The 19457-nt window shown below is 36.3% G+C and overlaps 3 protein-coding genes across 3 annotated transcripts in view; 1 reads left to right on the plus strand and 2 right to left on the minus strand.

The window, feature by feature from the left end:
* Window positions 1–703: 703 nt before the first annotated feature.
* Window positions 704–16382, minus strand: LOC146136731 (uncharacterized). The gene is made up of 5 exons (XM_083395844.1): window positions 16182–16382; window positions 3643–3739; window positions 2617–2738; window positions 2135–2236; window positions 704–1377 (listed from the first exon to the last, which is right to left on the minus strand). The coding sequence occupies exons 1-5, from the start codon at window positions 16318–16320 to the stop codon at window positions 1220–1222; spliced, it is 618 nt and encodes a 205-aa protein (XP_083251970.1). The 5' UTR covers window positions 16321–16382; the 3' UTR covers window positions 704–1219.
* Window positions 6326–14748, plus strand: LOC146136732 (uncharacterized). The gene is made up of 9 exons (XM_083395492.1): window positions 6326–6458; window positions 7485–7621; window positions 7918–7983; window positions 8682–8844; window positions 9404–9552; window positions 10312–10468; window positions 11015–11196; window positions 12054–12243; window positions 14044–14748. The coding sequence occupies exons 3-9, from the start codon at window positions 7929–7931 to the stop codon at window positions 14267–14269; spliced, it is 1122 nt and encodes a 373-aa protein (XP_083251618.1). The 5' UTR covers window positions 6326–6458; window positions 7485–7621; window positions 7918–7928; the 3' UTR covers window positions 14270–14748.
* Window positions 16383–18561: 2179 nt separating the features above from the next.
* LOC146136733 (WD repeat-containing protein 19-like) overlaps window positions 18562–19457 on the minus strand; it is a 67402-nt gene continuing 66506 nt past the window's right edge. The window contains exon 27 of the mRNA XM_083396000.1: window positions 18562–19301. Coding sequence (XP_083252126.1) covers window positions 19095–19301 — 207 coding nt within the window. The 3' untranslated portion in view covers window positions 18562–19094. The remainder of the gene's footprint in view (window positions 19302–19457) is intronic.

Here is a 19457-nt window from a genome sequence, read left to right on the forward strand (position 1 = left end):
TCTTAAGATATTTTAATAATCGACGTAAAATGTATTTTCTGATTTTGCAATAAAAATCGATTTTGTATTTATTCGTTAATTTTTTAAAAACATATATTCCGTTTTGATCGCTATATGTATTAGGTCTATAAAAGAATATTTGTTCGTTAGGAAATAAACAAATATGTAATTTACTGGAATGTTATTATTGACTTAATTGTTCGCATCAGGGAACTAATTTTTAAAACTATACAGATTTTTTAAAAGAACTTTAGTTGTTTCTTAATGTTTCATGCTTCGAAACCCTAGGTTTGAAGACTTTTAACCAGTGATAAAAGTAATCATAAACGGTCCGAAGCGGAGTTACTAAGATTTCCGTTTCATATTTGTGCAACTAACGATAACCTCAGTTTCCAGTAAGGGTTTGTTTTGACGTCTCGTTATGACCTAATCAAGGTCATTTCTGAAGCCGGTAAGAAAATGATTCTACCTTCACCACAGCCTTTAACCCAACTGGTTTATGCTCGTCAAAAATAGGTTTGTTTTCAATTTTGTTTAGCTCTATAAAAAGGCTGAACTATTCTCCGCGTTAAGTGGTTGGTCAACATAAACTATAAAAATTAAATAAAATAAAAACATTAAAGTGTTAGCTACAATACTTGTTTTTTTATGGCAACTGGTGGGAAGTTTTACGAGAGGCTGTTTGTTAGTCTTTTTATTTGAGTCTTTTTCGGAAGTGCGTAAAATGATTCTGCAATTCAAAGCAGCAAGCAAAAACATGTTCGTCACAAAAACTTGGCAGGATTATTGCTAAGCGCATTACAATTAAAATACTAAGAATATCGTGGGGTTAAGTAAGGAAAATAAGGCAACTTTGTGTTTGCTACCCTGTAGGCAAAATAAAAACAGATGAAAACAAAGCATATACGGATACGTAAGTGTTTTCTACATCACTAGTTGATTAAGAGCTTTAAATTAGAGACAAACATAAAACAAAACAGATATTGGTTAACTAAACTTTTACAAATCTGGAAAATCTTGTAAAACCAAAAAAATCTGTTGTACAAAGATCCAATTTTTGCTGGAAACCTGTGCGGTTTTGCTTTACTCAAGTTAAAATCGTGTAATTTCCTTGTTTCAGTTGGTTTTTGGTAAACTAGCATTCTTCAACCGTGGGGCAAGCATTGGCGAGCACGCCCATTCAGATTTTTCCGAAAATATTTGAAAAAGTGCATTGTTTTTACGTCGGTTCGTTCTCAAAAGCGGTGTAGTTGCCCATGCTCCCGTATGGCACGTTTTGGTTCCTCTGTGATGTGCTGTACTTCAGCACCAGTTCGTTTTGTTTTGATTGAAGTTTGAGTCTACGCTCAAGTCGCTTTAGAGTGCGGGAGTCGCCGTCTGTTCAACAATATACAATCTTTGTGGCAGTGTTCTGATCACTTAAGTCAAATGAGTGTTGTAAACGAGTGATATAGAAATTACATAAGTCACAGTCAAGTCATTTGTGAATAACTAAGTCCTAGTCAAGTCATCAGTTGCCCAAGTCAAGTCCCAGTCAAGTCCCAGTCAAGTCCCAGTCAAGTCACAAAGAGCAAGTTGACTTCAAGTCAAATCACCGATTTAAAAATAAAAGATTGAAAACGACTTTATATCGTTTAGGTTTCCAAAATTGTCATTTTTGATGCTGTGATGAAACGCACGACGCCTTTGGGCCAAAACACATTTATCAAAATAGGTCAAAGATATACTAGAAGCGCAACGAGAACAATTTTTGCGTTTAAGAAGTTAAAATAGGAAATAACTACAGTTTGAGGGAGCATGACCACATGGGGGAAATGGCTACGAGTTATTTAACCCAGGTTTGCACGTAAAACTATTAGATTGCTACTTGTAATTTTTGTTATTTTTTAGTTAAACTATTGCTTATAATCGGACGGGTTTACCAATTTTAATGGTTTATGGTGTCCGCTAGGAGATGACCTGCTCTAACAATGACCTGACTTGGACTTGGACTTGACTTGTTATTTTCTTAAAAGCGTTGGCATAGACGGACTCTTTTTTATAAATGACGTGACTGGGACCAACAATGACGGAACGACTTATCATGAAAACATTACACACCACAGAACAGACCTGGAATAGTTAGCTTACTTACCTTCACAGCAGCAAAGACAAGCCTTCAAGCAGTGGCAGCAATCGGTCACGCAACGGCAGCACTTGACAATACAGCAGCAAGTCACTAAGATAATCACGCCGACTGAAAATAAACGAGTACAGATTAAAGCCAAATCTGCCAAAGAAATTACATGGTAAAAACAATACAGTAGGGTTAGATTTGCTTTTTATTTGTATTTGTTTGTTTGGTTTTGGCTACAATAAGATAATGGGTGACACTATTGAAAAAACAAGTAGGTGAATTAGTTATAAATTACGAAAGTAAGTCAAAATCAAAACGCAAAAAATTGATGCTAAACTTGTAAAACCCGGTAAAGAGTTAAACTTTAAAGTAGAAAACACCAAATGTGACAATTTCGAGCACAAATAATTGCAAACAATACTTGCAGATACGAAGGCTGCCTGCAAAATGAATTAAGACTACTTTCTAGGAGTCTCTTAATTGCAACTAAGGTTACTTACAAATTACGGAAACGGAAATGAGCATGGCGCGAAAATCGATCCAGCAAAGTAACCATCTTGCATCTTCCCAGGAACAATCCTCATCCTGGGGAACAATGTGCTTGATCGGGTAGTAAGTGCACCTGGTTTGGAAAGAAGAAATGGCAGCGTTGTAAACAAGTCATTTTGACATGACTTAAGTCCAAGGTAAGTCATTTGTAAAATAACTCAAGTCCAAGTCAAGTCAATTAAAATAGATAACAAGTAAAGTCTCAGACTATTGATTATTCGAAGTCAAATTCTAATAAAGTTCTTGTCATAAAAATTGAACGGTAGACTGTTGAAGTTGATAAACCAGTCTGATTGATCAGTACCTTAACTTAAAATATAACCCAAAACGCAACATATTGCAAGCAAGTTGTTTTATGTGCAAAATTTAACATAAATTACCCAATTTTATAATGAAAAATGCTTAATGAAACCACTTCATTTTAGCACAAGTCATTTGTGTCAAAGACTATGTCAAGTCAAGTCATTTTCGTCGAAAGGATTTAAGTCAAGTCAAGTCATTTAGTCGAAACGACTTAAGTCAAGCCAAGTCGTTTGGAAACAGAATAGGACGTCATAAGAGCAGGTGACGTCATCTAATAGTGTCACATGTAAAACTGCGGATCAATCATATAGCCTAAGGATGTCCGATACTTGACACTATATTGCGATACCCGATATTGACAAAAAGTATCGCGATCCGAATCACTATTAGATGACGTCATTGCTATGGCAAAACAAGCAAATAAATAAAAATGAAACGTTGAAAGGTCGTTTTTCAGGTTATTAGGCCAAAATTCTCTTAAGCGTTAGAAATTCCAGTTAGCCTAACTCCAGTTGTTGTTTTTTAATAAATTACTTTGTTGATAAATTTAAATTCAAGGTATTCCTGCGTTGGATCTAGTTTGGTAAAGGATCGACACAGAGAGCACCCTAGTATCCAATATAACTGGACATCCCTAATCGCTACCAACAACGGATAATCAAATATAGTCTTACTTGTTGCCTTTTCTGCACCAGAGGCAGTCGTAGTGCTTTGGTCCAAGACAGGCCTCACATGTGGTCGCCTTAACGCATTGGTTCACGACCTTCGTTCCTAAAGGAAACAATGCACAAGTTAGACCAGTGGTTCCCAAACTTTGTCTTATTGCTCCCCAAATAAAATATAAATAGTTCGCAGCACTTTTACTAGCATCTCCGCTAAGTAGTTCGCTATATGTCACAATAGGAGAAATGGAAACAGCACGCATCAGCTGTGCACTGCGTAGAAAAACGACACAAAGCTTGTTGCACGAGCAAAATTGGGGTCCTAAAAAATTGAAATATTTCTTGGCACCCTTGAACGTTAAAAATCGGCACCTTTGGGTTTCACTGAGTTAGAGTCCAACTGAGTGTGAGTAAGGTGTTATTAAGACTGTAAAACTGCGACTACTCGTAATTGTAAAACGAAAATTTTCATGGTGCGTCAGATTACTATTTTATTTTATTTTTTTAGCTGAAACCTCCAAACATTATGCTCAAAAATCGACAATAAATCTGCACAAACTTGATTGACACTGAGCTGCATCATGCAAGCGCAGCTATGCTGAAAATTCGGGGAGTATTTCAGCAATTCAACCGGATGATTTCCGTCCGCCCTAACTATTAAAGTAAATTTTGGGTAGGCCTAATAGCCGCAGCTAATTGTGGGGTAATTTGGCAATAAACATCCGCAGAATACCCGGTGAATTGCCGGCATGAACCGCTTTGCCCGAAGCTATTAACTTTGAGATGATATGGCAAAATATTGAAGGAAGTGAATTGGTGCTGATCTTTTTGGGCAATTGGTAAGGGGCGGGTTAAGAAATTACCTGACTTGACTTGACTTGACTTTACTTTACTTACTTGGACTATTAAAATTAAGTGTTTTGGCCTGACTTTAAATGATACATACTTATGGGAGTTGATATTCTTATTAAACCAAAATGAACTTTAACTAGAGTACTAAAAGTTACTCGACTCCCATAACTTTAAAATTAAATTTCTACATTGCAAAGCATTATACTAAATGAAACGTATTCCAAATGTTAAGCAGTTATTTTTTTACGCTTATAGCTTTATTTGCTGTGGCAATGGCATGAATTTAAAATCCCATGATTATCTAAAGTCAGTAAAAAACTACTTGTTTCACAATGAAATACCAAAATAAGATCATAAATACAATCGTTTGTTGCAAAGCTTTAGATAATTTTTGTTTGTAATCATTTTTTAAGTTAAATATTCTTAAAGTTGAAAATGAATGAAGAGTTTTTTGAAACGTTTAACATGCAACCTTCTTATGTATGGTTCTGATATTCTTACTACGTCTTACTAAATATGCTCTGAAATCGACAATAAATCCGCGCAACCTTGGTTGACACTGAGCTGCAGCATGCCAGCGCAGCCACGCTGAAAATGCTGAGGGAGCATTTCGGAAATCCAACAATTCAACCGGATGACTTCCGTCCGTCCCCACAACTGTAAAAACAGTTGCTGGGATTTTTCTTTCAGCTTAGTAATTTTGAGTAATAGCAGCAGCCAATTGTGGGGTAGTTTGGCAATCAACTTCCGCTGAATAACCGGTGTATTGACGGAAAGAACCGCTTTGCCTAAACCAGTTAAGTTTAAACGAAATATGGCAAAATATTCAAGGAAGTGAATTGGTGTTTGAACTTTTACTTCTTGGCAATTGAAGACCAAAGTTTGCTAGGAACTATGTCCATTCTGCCAGGGACGGAAAAATATTTTTGTGTCGAGGGGGGAGCTTCAAGGATGACGTCACGTATAGTAATATTTGCGTTTGATTGGTTTAAAGTGGCAAACTTTTCATTTAAAACAATACGTGACGCATTAGGCACATAGAGATAGTTGTACATTGTTCCAAGTAACGGCATTTATAGTCTAATACTTCAATTTAGCAGAAATTGTAGTTCTTATAGTTAATAACTTACACAGAATAACATGGCATAGTAGTTGAGAATAACATGGCATAGCAGAAGATTTTCTTAAAACAGACAACAACATAGGTAAATGGATAAAACTTGGCCCAAGGCGCGAAAAAAATGTATTTAAACAGTGAAAGTTGGCAAAAATTAAGTTATTTGGCATGGCCAAGTCCCCCACTGGATTAGCCTCTGCTTGCAGCAGGAAACGTCGACTGGCATATTGCATTTCTGGCGTGCTGCAAGTTCGACAAACCTGTAGTCTGTGCAAGTTTACGAGTTTGATCGGCGCCGTAATTAGGTTAAGTCGTCCGACCCGGTTCGATTTTATTTGTACACTGCTGTTGAAAGGAAGCAGCAAGTGCTTGGCGAGTGTTTAACCAATTTAATAAAACTAAACATGGACTTTTAAAACTATAGGCCAATGGTTCTTTACAGAAATATATATTTGCATAGGAATAATTAGTGTTGCCAGTCAAGTTATTTAAAAAGTAATTTAGTCCAAGTCAGGTATTTTGCAAAAATAACCAGTAAAGTCTCGGTCAAATCATAAGGAGCAATTTAACTCCAATTCACGTCATTGGCATAAAAGTAGGCCTACCATATGTCCTCTTTAAGCAGGATTTGTCTTTTTTCTCAAGAAAAGTGAATGGTCCTCCGAGGACGCTCAAAATGCCTTAATGTCCTCTTTTTTTGCATTCCGAGTTATTTAACAAGACTTTTAGGCAAGACGTTGTATTTCTCTACAAAAAATACTGTAGCCATAAAAAAAACTTCTTAATTGTTATTGCAAACATTGCGCCAAAAAAATGCAACCGAACCGCACATGTTAAAAGGCCGATTAATAAAGCAAAGGTATGTGGTATTCACTTTCAAACGTAGGATTTTAAATCGTCACTTATAACTATCTTCATACCCGCCAACAGCAAAACCATCGCACCAAATAGATCAATATTTGAGCTCGAGTCGGCCAGCAACACAAAATTTCCTATTAAAAATTAATCCGAGAATCCCCAAACCACCAAACATCCCGAAAATTAGCATAAAGCATCATTCAACTTAAACGTAACAATTCTACTTTCGATTTACTTGCCGGCAATTATGTCCTCTTTTTGGGTGCTGAAATTATGGTAGCCCTACATAAAACTAAAACGTTAAACTATGAAAGTTGGTGAACACGTCCGATAAATGAAAAATACCTCTACTAAAACAACGAAAATACAATATACAACAGCAAGCAAATTGTTTTACGTTTAAAAAAATCAAGATAAGTAAATAAATTTTATGTAAAAATGTTCATTTGAAAAATGGGACTTAAGTAACTTAAGTCTTTACAACACTGCTAATTATGTAGAAGTGTGATAAATTTTCGCTCAGCATTACAAGCAGAACTATATGCTTGTTTCCACAAAGTGTAAAGTTTGTCCCCAGCAATTTCGAAGCAGATAACATCAAGTTTGTCAAGCTACTTGAAACAAAACTTTAAAAGCGGGTTTAGCAAATGCACACAAAATAAGGACAGGTTTGTGTACGTGAAAAACGCCGGGATTTCCGCACGTGATAGTTTTTAACCACTATGTTACCGCCAACTCTAGCTTGCTTCGAACATTATCAAACAATTCCTTATAAAGAGACGTTACGAAAAACTAGATAGCAAGAGTAAACCAGTTCTAAACTGCTCATCTAACATTCCAACCGGTTCAGATCATTTATCAGCGTGCCATTTAAATAGAAAAGTTTTAAAAGCGTGAACTGGCCACCGGCAAATTCGCTTTCGCAAAGGTAAACGGGCAAACAGCAAATTAAACAAAAAAGGTTTTTGCAAAAAAGGAAAAACTTTTGCGGCGCGAAAAATCACCGGTTTTGCTGCGTTCTGCGCAGAACTGCACTGCGCGACCAAGTCTTTCGGCCTGCAAAAGTTGAAAAAAGGTAACCTACACGCTATAAAACACGACCCATTTCGACTTGAGATTCACAGAAGATTGCTTCTGACTTTTGCACCGGACTGCTAAAAAAAGGTAAAGTAAAAAGCGTTTCAAATTTTGTTTGTTTCAGATGGTAGTTAATTTAGATTGTGGTAGACTGCAAAACTTATTTGGTTTATTTTCATTGTTATAAATTTTAGTTGGTTAACAATTGGCTTAATTCTGCATTTTTAACGTATGTAATATAAGTTGTTGAAGCCATTTAAACACTTTTAAAATATTGTCTTTTTTCGCGGTTTAAAACATAACATCCTAATGAATTAAAGCTTTAATGTATTTCGAGGTGTTGTTTTTATCTATAATTAAAATTTTTTTTTTGTATCCACTAGTTCTTCGCAAGATGAAATCCTATTTTATTGTCGTTTCTGCCATGTTTTCCTGTGCAGTGGCGTTGGGTAAGTTTGATTTATTGTTCTTTTTGTAGCAGTTTGTTAATCTCAATTTTCAAGAAAGAAATTAAAAGTTGTCGCAACCGCCATTTGACTTAAACACGTGTACTTAAGTATGTTTGTTTTTGTTCTTTGTGAGAACTTGTTAGGATTTCTAGTATAGTTTTAACCGTTTAAGAAACTTGCTTTAGCCCAAAAGGCGCCATGTTACTCTGCGTGACTGATAAACTCCTCAAAGTGCAACTTCTGCCATTTTATTTTACGAATGCGTGTATATTAAAAAAAATGTGCGAATCGCTTTTATGCGCCCAATGCGTCACGCCTTGCTTTTAGATTTAATCGTTTGAGGGGCTTGAACTAACCTGCACATTACCGAAAATCTCACCAATTTATCTTTAGGTAAACCCTAGGACTACTGGTATCTACAAGGTCGTAAATCCAGGGCTGCGACTCTTCACTCGTTCTGCAAACAAACAATGAGGCATTTAAACTATAAAATATATGCAGAATAAAACAAGCAAAGCAAGACTTATTTAATATTGTTGTTCTAAATAAATGATTTAATTAATAAAGGCCAGGATCCCGCTCCAATTCCGCAGCCCTGGTTTAAACCAATAAAACATTTCTCACAAGCGCCCAAACTCGCAAGTGCCTGGACAGAACAAAATAACCCAATTAAAATGCAACTTTTTGTCCAAAACCAGATATCCACCACGCCATCCTGGACAGCAAGACAATGAGTTACAACAGGGCTGTGCAATACTGCGACAGCAAAGCTATGCGCCTTTGCTCCAAAGAGGAAATTTGTGCCAACAAAAACCCACCTATAATCGGCGTGCTTAACCAAGACAGATGGGTGCCAATCAGGTAGAACTTTCCGCTGGTATATGTAAGGTTATCCCCAAGTTTAAAGTATAAAAAAAAAAAAAAAAAAAAAAAAAAAAGTACAGTTGTGAGAAACCTTGTCGACAATCCAATACAATTTATCTTTATATGGTGCCACCTTATTAGTGATTACCCTATTTAGTATTAGTAAAATTCGGCCATTTACAAACTGTATTATTCCTGGTGCTCCTACGGTAATTCCTGCGGTGTTATATTGTAATATATAGGTACTGTTGTGTAACTTCCTGCTTTAGTCATATTAGTCTAAAATTTTAAAGTCTTATCAGATATATTTTGGAATAAAAACACGTGTGTTCTCAACGTTGTAATAGAAGGGGACAGCTTACATTTTCACAGACTATAAAAAAAATGCTTCAATTTATATTGTTGTCTTTAGTAAGTGTCGACGAACATCATATTGTTACTTAGTTTCAGTGCCTTCTCGCTATGTTGAAAATGAATATAGAGTTATTCTTAAGTCCAAAAGGATAGCTACTTTTGTATTGGCTTAAACCTTAAACCAATTGTTGTTTGGCTTAAGTGACGGCGAAAATGACTGGGTTCAAGTCGGTGAGGACCGGCTTTGCTACAGACACAACGAGCACTATTCACCCCCTTCCTGGGGCATTTCCGGGGGCTGCTTGGATCAAACAGACGACTGTGTGGTCAGAAAACACGTGCTTTGCTGCGGTAAGTAGAAAGTCCCGGTGAAAACCAGTAGTGAAAGTAAGCCAGAACGAACCGAAATATATATATATATATGTTTATTCTAAAACTTTATTAATCCCTTCATTGATGCCTTATACCCCTAAAATCTATATTTTTACCCGCAAAAACTATGTTCTTACGGGTAAAAAATTCAAATGTTCAAAGACTGTTATTTTTTGTCCCGGTGAAAACCACTAGACAAGCTGTTTCCAATCAAGCTTGCAGTTTAAGTAAGGCTATATAGCCATGTCGCGTCTTTCAACGCTTTCAAAAATAACAAGTCAAGTGCGGCTCAATTCAGAATTAAAGCAAGTCAAAGACCTTGTAATAAAAAAATACACTTAATGCTATTAAAATTGGGTAAACTCGTCCGATAATAAGCAATGCTTTACCAAAAATCTCATAAAAACGCAACACATAGCAAGTAAACTGTTTTATGTGCAAAAATTAGGATGAACAACACAATTTTACAAAAAATTCCTATTGAAAACCCTTTTTGAATTTCGACCTAAGTCATTTGTCTAAAAGACCTGAGTCAAGTCGAGTTATTTTCCCAAAAGAATCAAGTCAAGTCAAGTCATTTAAAAACAGTGACTTAATTGTAGTAAGTTCAATCACACTTAAGGCAACGCAACGCTGACGGACTTTGATTAAAACAGAAAAGTCTAAAGGCCATTCACTTCTTCCGATTTTTCAAATTTATATTAAAGCAGAAAATAAAACTGATTTTTTTTCACGCAGCCGGTGTGCAACTGGACGGCGCCTACATGACCTGGCAGGTGGGACGCTCCTATTGTCTGGAGAGGGGCCAGGACCTCTGTAAGCATCGGGAGCTTTGCGACGGTTCCAAGCTCACCAAGATGCCGGTGCCCAGCGGGGACCACTGGGCGCCTGTGCTGTAAGTGCCATTCTGTGGTTGGATAACGGTAGATTGTTTGTTTTTGATTTAGACAGAATTGTCTTTAATTTGTTATACATTTCATTTTTGGCAAAAACAACATTTTTACTTTATTTTGGCCAAAATAACGCTTTTCACAACCATGTTTAGCAAAAAGGATGTTCTTACATTATTTTGGCAGCAACAACAGATTTTTAGCTTTATACGGACGTTTTAAAAAAATGAATTTAGGATAACCGAACGCTTGAACTGTTAATTCAGGCTCTTTTTTAATTCGGGCAAAGTTCTTTAAAATTTGGCAATAAATAAAACTTGTGCTTTTAGTTCGGCCTAATAAACGATTTTACAATGTTAGCAAAAATTAGAGTTTGACCCTTAAAGTTTAGGCCTTTTTAAACAACCAACTTTTAATTTCGTTATGTAAATGATAATGAATTTATCGCAAGAAGAGCAAAGAAAATCACAACCAAAGTTGAATATAAAAAGCCAAAATGGAAAATTCAGTCCCTTGCCAATATAAAAAACTCCCTCTCCTACGCCATCCAGGGACCGATACAACGACTGGACAGAGGTTGGCGACGACGCTGGTCGAACTTGCTTCAGGCACATCGCACAGTACGGGATGCCAACTTGGGGCACCAAAATCGGGGACTGTTCACCCTGGAACACCAACACCCACCCCTGCCCCCACAAGGGTTACGTTCTCTGCTGCCCCAGCAACGACCCAGGTAAAAGTTCGGCACTGGTCTAGAATCCTATCGCATTTTTTCCCGGGGTTTATACTGTTAATATTATTTGGATTAGGCGTTAGGGTGCGAGTTAGGCTGCAGCCACGACCCAGATAAAATACTTATTTGATTTTTTCAATTTATTTTGAGCATACTAGAGACTTCGAAAATTTATCGCGTTCGTTTATGAATATTATTATCGTAAAAATGTAGTTTCAACCTGGGATGAATTTTTTAATTTGACTTTTATGGCGAATATTGATATTTTAATTTTTTTTTTAATTTGAAAAATATAGACCGGTCTTAAGACGGTGGTAAATTTTCTTTTTGAAAAAATTATACTTGAATAATATGTTTTTTAGCGGTAAAATTATCTGCCAGAAATTGACGGCTGACTAGCCTTTGGTAATAATTAAGAGTTGGATATTATTTACCTAAAAAGGGTAAAGAACTAATATTTACGCGTCGGTGGTAGTCAAATTAAAAAAACTGCGATACAGTAACTAGTCCAACTTTGATACCAGTCATTATAATCATATCTTCACTAAAACGGATAAACAAATCGTTACTATAACTTTAAGTCAAATATTCCCTTACTTTAAAACAAAATTGCGATAACTAGTCTGAAGTTCATCAGTAATCATACCAGTTACTTTGGGGTGGCATAAAAAGGGGTTATAGTGGTTTGGGGGTGTCTTGATGTTTATTGGGAATATTGTTAGAGATAGCTGATACTGCAAAACGAGTAAAGCTAAAAAGCACACGACTCTGTTTACGTGAAGGCGAATGAATATTATTATAATTAGTTAAGGACACGTCACTGCAGTGTGGCCTTTAATCAACACCTTTGTGTTTAGCGAGCAAGCCATCCCCCTACCCCTACAACATCTTCCATTTCATCTTGGATCCAAACCATCTGACTTGGCAAATAGCCAATAGCTTCTGTCATGCTCAAAAGCGGAGTCTTTGCTTGGCCAAGGAGATCTGTCCCCTGGTGGAACCCCTACTTACAGGGGTTCTTTTGGGTGACAACTGGACCCCAATTGGGTAAGGAACGGATGTTTGAGTTTAGAAGGAATATCACGAGTGCGTTTAAAGCAGTGATTATTTCGTTACCTTTTGTATACTGCTGATATCAATAGTTTTTAAAAGCAGCCGGTATTTTACATTTAACTATTCAAATCGTTTGTTTGAGACGTAGTAGAATATATCAAAGTCCATATAGAAGTAGGTAACATTTTTACCATCATATGCCATGTCTAAATAAAACCTTCAACTAATATGCTTTTAAGTCTATTTGAGACAATTTTGCAAATCTATTTTTTTTTTTAACTTTTTACGGCCTCCAAAAATTGATTGAAGTGCATGTCAAGTCACTTGTACAAAAACTTAAGCAAAATAGTTCAAACACAGTGGCTGAAACGCTCTTTGAATGAAGTCATTGAACACTGGGTTTCTATTTCCAGATTGGTTAAAAACACTGGTCCGATAGTTGGTCGCCCGATACACAAAACGCATTTATTTTTCCATCACACAGGGACTTAGAATTCACCAATATAAACAAAGAGCAACCAAACGTTTTTACCCACCAAAAAATGAATTTGCCATATTTACGTATGTCAATGCCAAGGCACTTGTATAAAAACCTAAGTGACGTCGTTTAATTACAGTGACTTAAACTTACTTAAACATAAGTCGTTACGACCCTCGAATACAATCAAGTAAACGCACTTTGACTCAAGTCATAACAACACTGGGTAAATATTCCTGGGTGATAACCTTGCATAATTTTGTTTTTAGGACAAAACTTAGCAATATCGGCTTACAATTTTGTTACGGTAATATATTTGCCTTACTTTTAGGAGGGAAATAAAAAAATTGCCTCAGCAGAGCGCATGAAAAATTTTCAGACATGCGCCACCAAGTTGCGTCATAACTTGACGTCTGCATTTAGTGAATCTTAGAAAATATGAAGTTATTGTTCCATGTCATGCACAAAAACAAACATGCATCTGAAATTTTGGTTTAAATACATTCAAGGCGATGGCGGGTGACTGGTGAAAATAGACATGGCCTGGTAATGAACAATTTTTTCCTGGGACGGCGAATCTGCAAAAATTGTTTTACCGGAACGCCGTTGCGAACTGCCTCGGCTTACCCTGACCCCCCCCCCCCCCCCCCCCCCCCCCCTTACATTGTGAAACATTAGGGTGTATCTTTATGGAATCCAAAACCATATGCGGCAGGTTTTAGCTGCGCTCTGATTTCATTTAGTTTATACTCTTACAGGAACTGACGATGCCACTTGGCGAAATATATATTTTCCTTCTCAACAAAACGTCTAATCCTGTTTTTACTCATGTTTACACAAAACGTCTTTTAATCACAGTGACTTAAACTAATTTTAACTTAAGTCGTTACGATACTTGCATAGAATCACGTAAATGTTATTTGACTTAAGTCATTAATACACTGGAAAATTATTCCTGGATTCCACAAGTTAAAAACCACTGGCAATAGTTAAGAGTTGGATCAAATGTCATTAATGTAATTAATTACAGATTTTAATGTAATTGTAAATTGTAATGTAATTGAGGCATTTCCATTCTGTGTGTTTCTAATTGTAACTGTAATTTGCAAAAATTTTGTCTCAATGCATTGATATTGAGATAATTGAAGTTTCAATGCCGTAAATTGTAAATGATGTATAGTTTTAATGTAATTGTAACGTAATTGAAACATTTAAGGGAGTAATTGTAATTAAACTGAATTAATGTAATTGTCCCAACTCTGATATAGTTTCACTTCGCCCTACACTCCAAACGCATTCATTTTTCTATCACACAGGGACGTGAACTCGCAAGAAATCAACGACTGGATGGAAATTGGCGACGACATAAATCGACAGGGGAAGAGGGTATGTTGGAAGCACGTGGAACACTACGGTGCCACAAGCTGGGGGGCCGGCGCCGCCGGTTCCTGCAGTACCTGGGAAGACTCGGACGGCGTGTGCAAGATCAAGCGTCACGTATTCTGCTGCTCTCCCAAACCAAACAACGGCTGCCAAATCTAATTTCGCGCCCGATCTGCATACATTCCTCTTCACCACATGAAGCAAACACATTTTATGCGAAATTTTTTCTTCTCAGTTTTAGGGTAAATTGTTCGCTTTTTTATTCAAGTCCGGCTTTCCAGTTTTTAACTTGAAAAGGTAATCTTTGATTGGATTTTCATTCAACTTGTAATTGCGGCGTTAAATTTGCAACTTCTTTGAAATTCTATTTGATTTTGCGAAAAATTGTTTAAGTTTTCGACCTGAAACGTTCCAACTTTCGTTGAATTCCAATTCAGTTAACCACAACCTGTATGCACCAATTTTAAACGAAATGTTTCAACCTTACGAATTTCGCGAGCCGCGGTGTCACTTATCATGCGTCAAACTGTAATCCATGCATGTCACGTCTATAACTGCTTCACAAAATAAAACACTGGCAAAATGTCTCGCACGAATGTTGCGCTATAAAGAGTAAAGTCTTAATGTAAAATATATTTGACAACAAGCAATATTTTATACGATGCATTTTTTTTTGTATTATCTCAGAAGCAGGGGCTGATCTAGGAATTTTGTTTGAGGTCCATAATAAGTTTTTTCCAGAGATCACGTCACAAAATTACGTCATAACTAGGGCGATTATTTTTTGACTTATCAAAAAAAGTCAAAATTTTGTCAAAATTTACACGTTAGGTCAAAATTTGTCAAAATTATTTCAAGTCAAAATCGAATAAAAATTCTCATAAATCGTTTAAAAAATTGAAAAAAACTCTAGTCAGCTTTTTGAACCTATCTTTCAGTTCAAATTTTATCACAAAACTTTATTTTAGGGATTTTTTCAACATTTAAACTGCATTATGTCTTCATTAGAGCAATATACGATATAGCAAGCTGGCAGAATTAAGCACCCAGGCATAATTTATCGCATTATAGGTTGAGCTCGAACTTCGTTGCATTCGACCGATTAGTCAGTAAAACATCTAAAACATGTTGTTGACGATGCCAAGACAGTAATGCAGTACTTCAAACAACAATATGTTGTTTAAATCAATGTTTTTCTAATAGGTCAAAATTTTGTCAAAAAAATATATTTTTAGGTCAAAATTTGTCAAAATAAAAATTTAAATTTTTGAGTAAAAAAATAATCGACCAATGCATAACATAACGATACAAAGTTACGTCATACCTTAGAAAGTTACATCAAAATGTGATGCTATAAAAAGTAAAGACTTAATGCAAGACAGTTCGTTTATTTTGTTAGTGGTAGATTGGGCAGGTACCATCAATACAAAAGCTACAACGATGTTGTAGATTCGAGCGCAGCGCAAAACGTTCTTATTTCATTTGAGTCGTCAAAACTTTTATTTCGAGCGTGCGATGGGACGCACTACGCCTTTTGGCTCAAGCGATTTTTTTAATGGGGCAAGACATCCTACAAACATAATTATATTCGCGCGATGCGGAATTTTTTTGCCTTTACTTAATTAAAATAGGCAAATGATATATTTCAGGGGGGATGGCCTCGTGCCCGCTTTGGATCCGCCCCTGTAGAAGTTACCTACTGAAATGGTAAATTAAAGCACCGCCAATGATTTGCTGCTAATTTGAAAAGACGTACAGGTTTTTAACTCAAGTGAAATTTCCCACTAATATTGGCATTTTTTTCAGTTATGTATGTCTATAAAATACAGCCAAAATACTACACATGGATTTAAGTGCAGGTACCACTATTCTTATAACCACTTTAAGTTTAGGATATTTCTGAAACCTTTAAACGACCTTAGGTAACGCCTTGATCTATTCAAGGCGCCGATAGAACCCTAGTATCAGATGATCAGCGATACCACAATTAGCATCGGGTATCGGCTCCGATCCGATATTATCGAACAACCATCCTTGGTTTTACAGATTATTAAAGAAAAACATCTCTTACCGTTTGCGTTGCGTTTAGCGATCTGATGAGGTTCGATTACGTCATTCATCGAGTGCAGTGACGTTACGTAGGCGAGTGGCGCCAGAATGAACATGAGGAGAAAACAGAGGGGAACGAAGCTGCGCGCGCAGAAAATCATGATTTTAACTTACACTTTTGGATTAAAAAAATACAATTAAGTTGGCCACCCAAAAGAGACCAGAGTCTGGCAACGGAAAAAATCCTGATAAAGATTTTACCTTGTTTTCTGTTAACTGACTGTCTTTTTAGAAATAATTTGTTTTGCTATAAACTTCATTTTGAAGGGTATGGTTATTTTTTTTTAGCTTGCGGCAAACTGAAAATTCGTAAATATTTCGCGGCATAATTTTAACAAAACAACAATATATCAGATTTACAACCTTCCTTAACACACGAAAAGCTATACGTAAATGTCTTAATATTATCCATTTTGTAATGAATAGTAGGCCTACGTATTCAAGTCTAAATTGCTTGCATGTACGCTTTGCAGTCCAATAACTTATTTTCCGAAATTACAAAAAGTTTCACACCACACTTAACAATCTATCAAGGCACACTAGGCCTCGTGCGTACATAGTTTGAGAATCACTGATCTAGACTACAGTGTTACGTAACGTGTATAGCCAACAGGTAGTTAGATGAATAAGGATATACATGTAGAAAAATGTACATGTATTTATAACTATTCTGTGTGACTGTTATTACACCTGTACTAATATTTACAATAAAATTATTCAGATTTTTTTTGCTACCTCTCTAAAATGTAGGTTAATGGAAATAAAACTACAGCTAAACAATGAAACGAAAGGCTATTCGAATCTTGTATTCCTGAACTGACGAAACATTACAACACAATTTGTTAGAAACTTAGAAAGATTGTTAAAAAAATAATGGGGGCATATTCACTTCCTTGTGAAAATTCACCAGTGTTTGTATTAACTTAACTCATTGACTTTATTTAAGCGCACTTAAGTCATTATTTTTAAAAGACTTGACTTGCCTAGAGATATTTGGATAACATTTTTTGACCATGACTCCACTTTAACAGGAGTGTTTGTTTTTTTTTGAATAATTTTTGGTAAATTTGCTTAGTTTTACACCAATTTCTGCATGTAGAAAGCTCGCTCTAATTTGCGCTTTTTGGTTGCCAGTTATGCTATCACGTATCGTAGTATCAATTAGGTTGACCAATTTTAGAATTTATTTGATGACGTGAGTTGGACTTGGCTTGGTATGGAAATGACTTGAACTGAGACTTGACTTGCTATTTTACGAAAAAAATTGACTTGGAATGAAATGAGTTTGTAAATAACTTGATTTGGACTAGAATCATTTCAACATGACTTACACTGAAACTCAAACCCCATAGCTTCATGGTTTGAGCTGAACAGTTGCACAAACATGTAACAGAATTGGGCTGACAGATCAGTTGTTATAAAATAAGAGCTCAACCTGAACAGTACCGTTGCAATATACGGCGCCCTAACCTGAATTCTAGGGCCAAACGAGCAAAGTGGCCATCCCAAAATCAACGTGACACATTCTATAGTTTAAAACTCACACCAAATCCTGCACAAAATTTCTAGCGCCTACTTGCGAACTGAAACTCTGAAACCGCGTTAAACGTGTAGTATTGGAAAACAGGTAAAACGAGAAGCAAGCCTCGGGCGTTTTGATCTAGTCGTCGATTGTTTAGAGCTGCGCTGATTGTGAATTGAAACAGCGCGATTAATACGTCACTCGATGCTGGTAGGGTCGCTTTTGTAAGGAAGCGCTTTTAACAATAGACGCGCGAACATGTCATGCAAGCAAACCGGTTGTTGTGCAGTAATCTGTGCTACACATACACCGAAAAGCGATCTGACGCAGTTTTAAAGGAATTAGTCAAGTGGGCTATTACACCTCGCCTAATCTTTTAATATGGGTTGGTACCTAACAGCGTTGTGTTGAAATTTTGGATAATTAAGTAGTCACAACACGTTACTACTTCCAAAAAAGTCCGCTCTGTACAGGTTGCTACTTTGCTAAACAAAAAAACTTTTAAATTTGTAAATCTGGAAAATGCCTGAAAATTATATCTCGACTTACAATATTTTTAACGTTAAATTAATTAAATTAGAAAACTAGTCGGAATATAAGCAATAAGTCCGATTATGAGCAATAACTAAAAACAACAAAACGTAACATATAGCAAGCAAAATGTTGGATGTGCAAAAATTAAGATAACCCAATTTAATAAAAAAATGCTTAATGAAAAGACTTGTCGTTAAAAACAGTAACTTAAGTGCACTTAAGACAAGTCATTGACTTAAGTGATTACAGCACTGAATCTACAGTTCTACACCTATGTTTTTAACGTTACAAGTAATATAGTCAACACGTACAATTCTTATACTGTATTGACACTTGAAATAACGCTTAACAAATATACCAACGCTTACATTATATGAATCGGAATAAGCAACGGAAAGATAAATGCGTTTCTACAACAAAAATAAGCGAAGTGTTTCTATAAAATTAGCTTTTTAGAACCATTTAAACGCTTGTTTACACATTTTCACTGACTTTGTGCGCAAATAATTAAACAGGGGTGGTAATTAACACGGGATTTTCAACTGATAAAAAGCGGGCTTAACAGTGTACGAACACTCGATGTCGCTGTGGGGTAAAGCAAAACTTTAAAGTGGGACAAACAGTGAGAGTTAGACCGATACAGAAATAAAGTAGAGGTTCTACTCTCCCTAAGTCGTCAGCTCAGGTATTTTCTGTAACTGAAAGAATGGAAAATACATGCAACATAAAGTAGAAGTTCTACTGTCCAAACTGTGTCTGCTCAGGCATTTTTTCTGACTGAAAAAAATTGACAAATACATGCAGCAGAAAGCAGCAGCGCTACTGTCCAAAATGTGTTTGGTCAGGCCCAAGGTCCCCGAACACTTTGCTAGGATCTCGGATCTTAATCAACTCGTCAGAGGTTACTTGCTCGCCGCACATCGGACATACCGACTCTGAGTCCAGGTACTTCTGCATTTCGCTCCATAACGCTGGAAAGTCGCACTTTGGACACGACGTCAGGTTGTCCCTCTGCAAATGGCGGCCCTGTGGGGGTATAGCGAGTTAAAAAAACAGATAATTTGCTAAACAAATGATAGAGATGTGGTCTGTTCCGACTCTTATAAAAATTAAAAACCGAAAGCAAAAATTCGGAATTTTGTAAGTGAAGGACAAGATAAAAGATCAATGAAACCATAAATA

This window comes from Ascidiella aspersa, chromosome 8 (assembly GCF_963924565.1).
Source record: "Ascidiella aspersa chromosome 8, kaAscAspe10.2, whole genome shotgun sequence".
NCBI classification, from domain to species: Eukaryota; Metazoa; Chordata; class Ascidiacea; order Phlebobranchia; family Ascidiidae; genus Ascidiella; species Ascidiella aspersa.

Excerpts from the sequence above, each read along its gene's own strand:
- LOC146136732 (XM_083395492.1), top strand. The coding sequence starts at position 7,929 with ATGAAATCCTATTTTATTGTCGTTTCTGCCATGTTTTCCTGTGCAGTG. Across the intron at positions 7,984-8,681 it reads TTCCTGTGCAGTGGCGTTGG|ATATCCACCACGCCATCCTG; the intron begins GTAAGTTTGATT and ends GTCCAAAACCAG. Across the intron at positions 9,553-10,311 it reads AAAACACGTGCTTTGCTGCG|CCGGTGTGCAACTGGACGGC; the intron begins GTAAGTAGAAAG and ends TTTTTCACGCAG.
- LOC146136731 (XM_083395844.1), bottom strand. The coding sequence starts at position 16,320 with ATGATTTTCTGCGCGCGCAGCTTCGTTCCCCTCTGTTTTCTCCTCATG. Across the intron at positions 3,740-16,181 it reads CGCTAAACGCAACGCAAACG|GAACGAAGGTCGTGAACCAA; the intron begins GTAAGAGATGTT and ends TGTTTCCTTTAG. Across the intron at positions 2,739-3,642 it reads TGGTGCAGAAAAGGCAACAA|GTGCACTTACTACCCGATCA; the intron begins GTAAGACTATAT and ends TTTCCAAACCAG.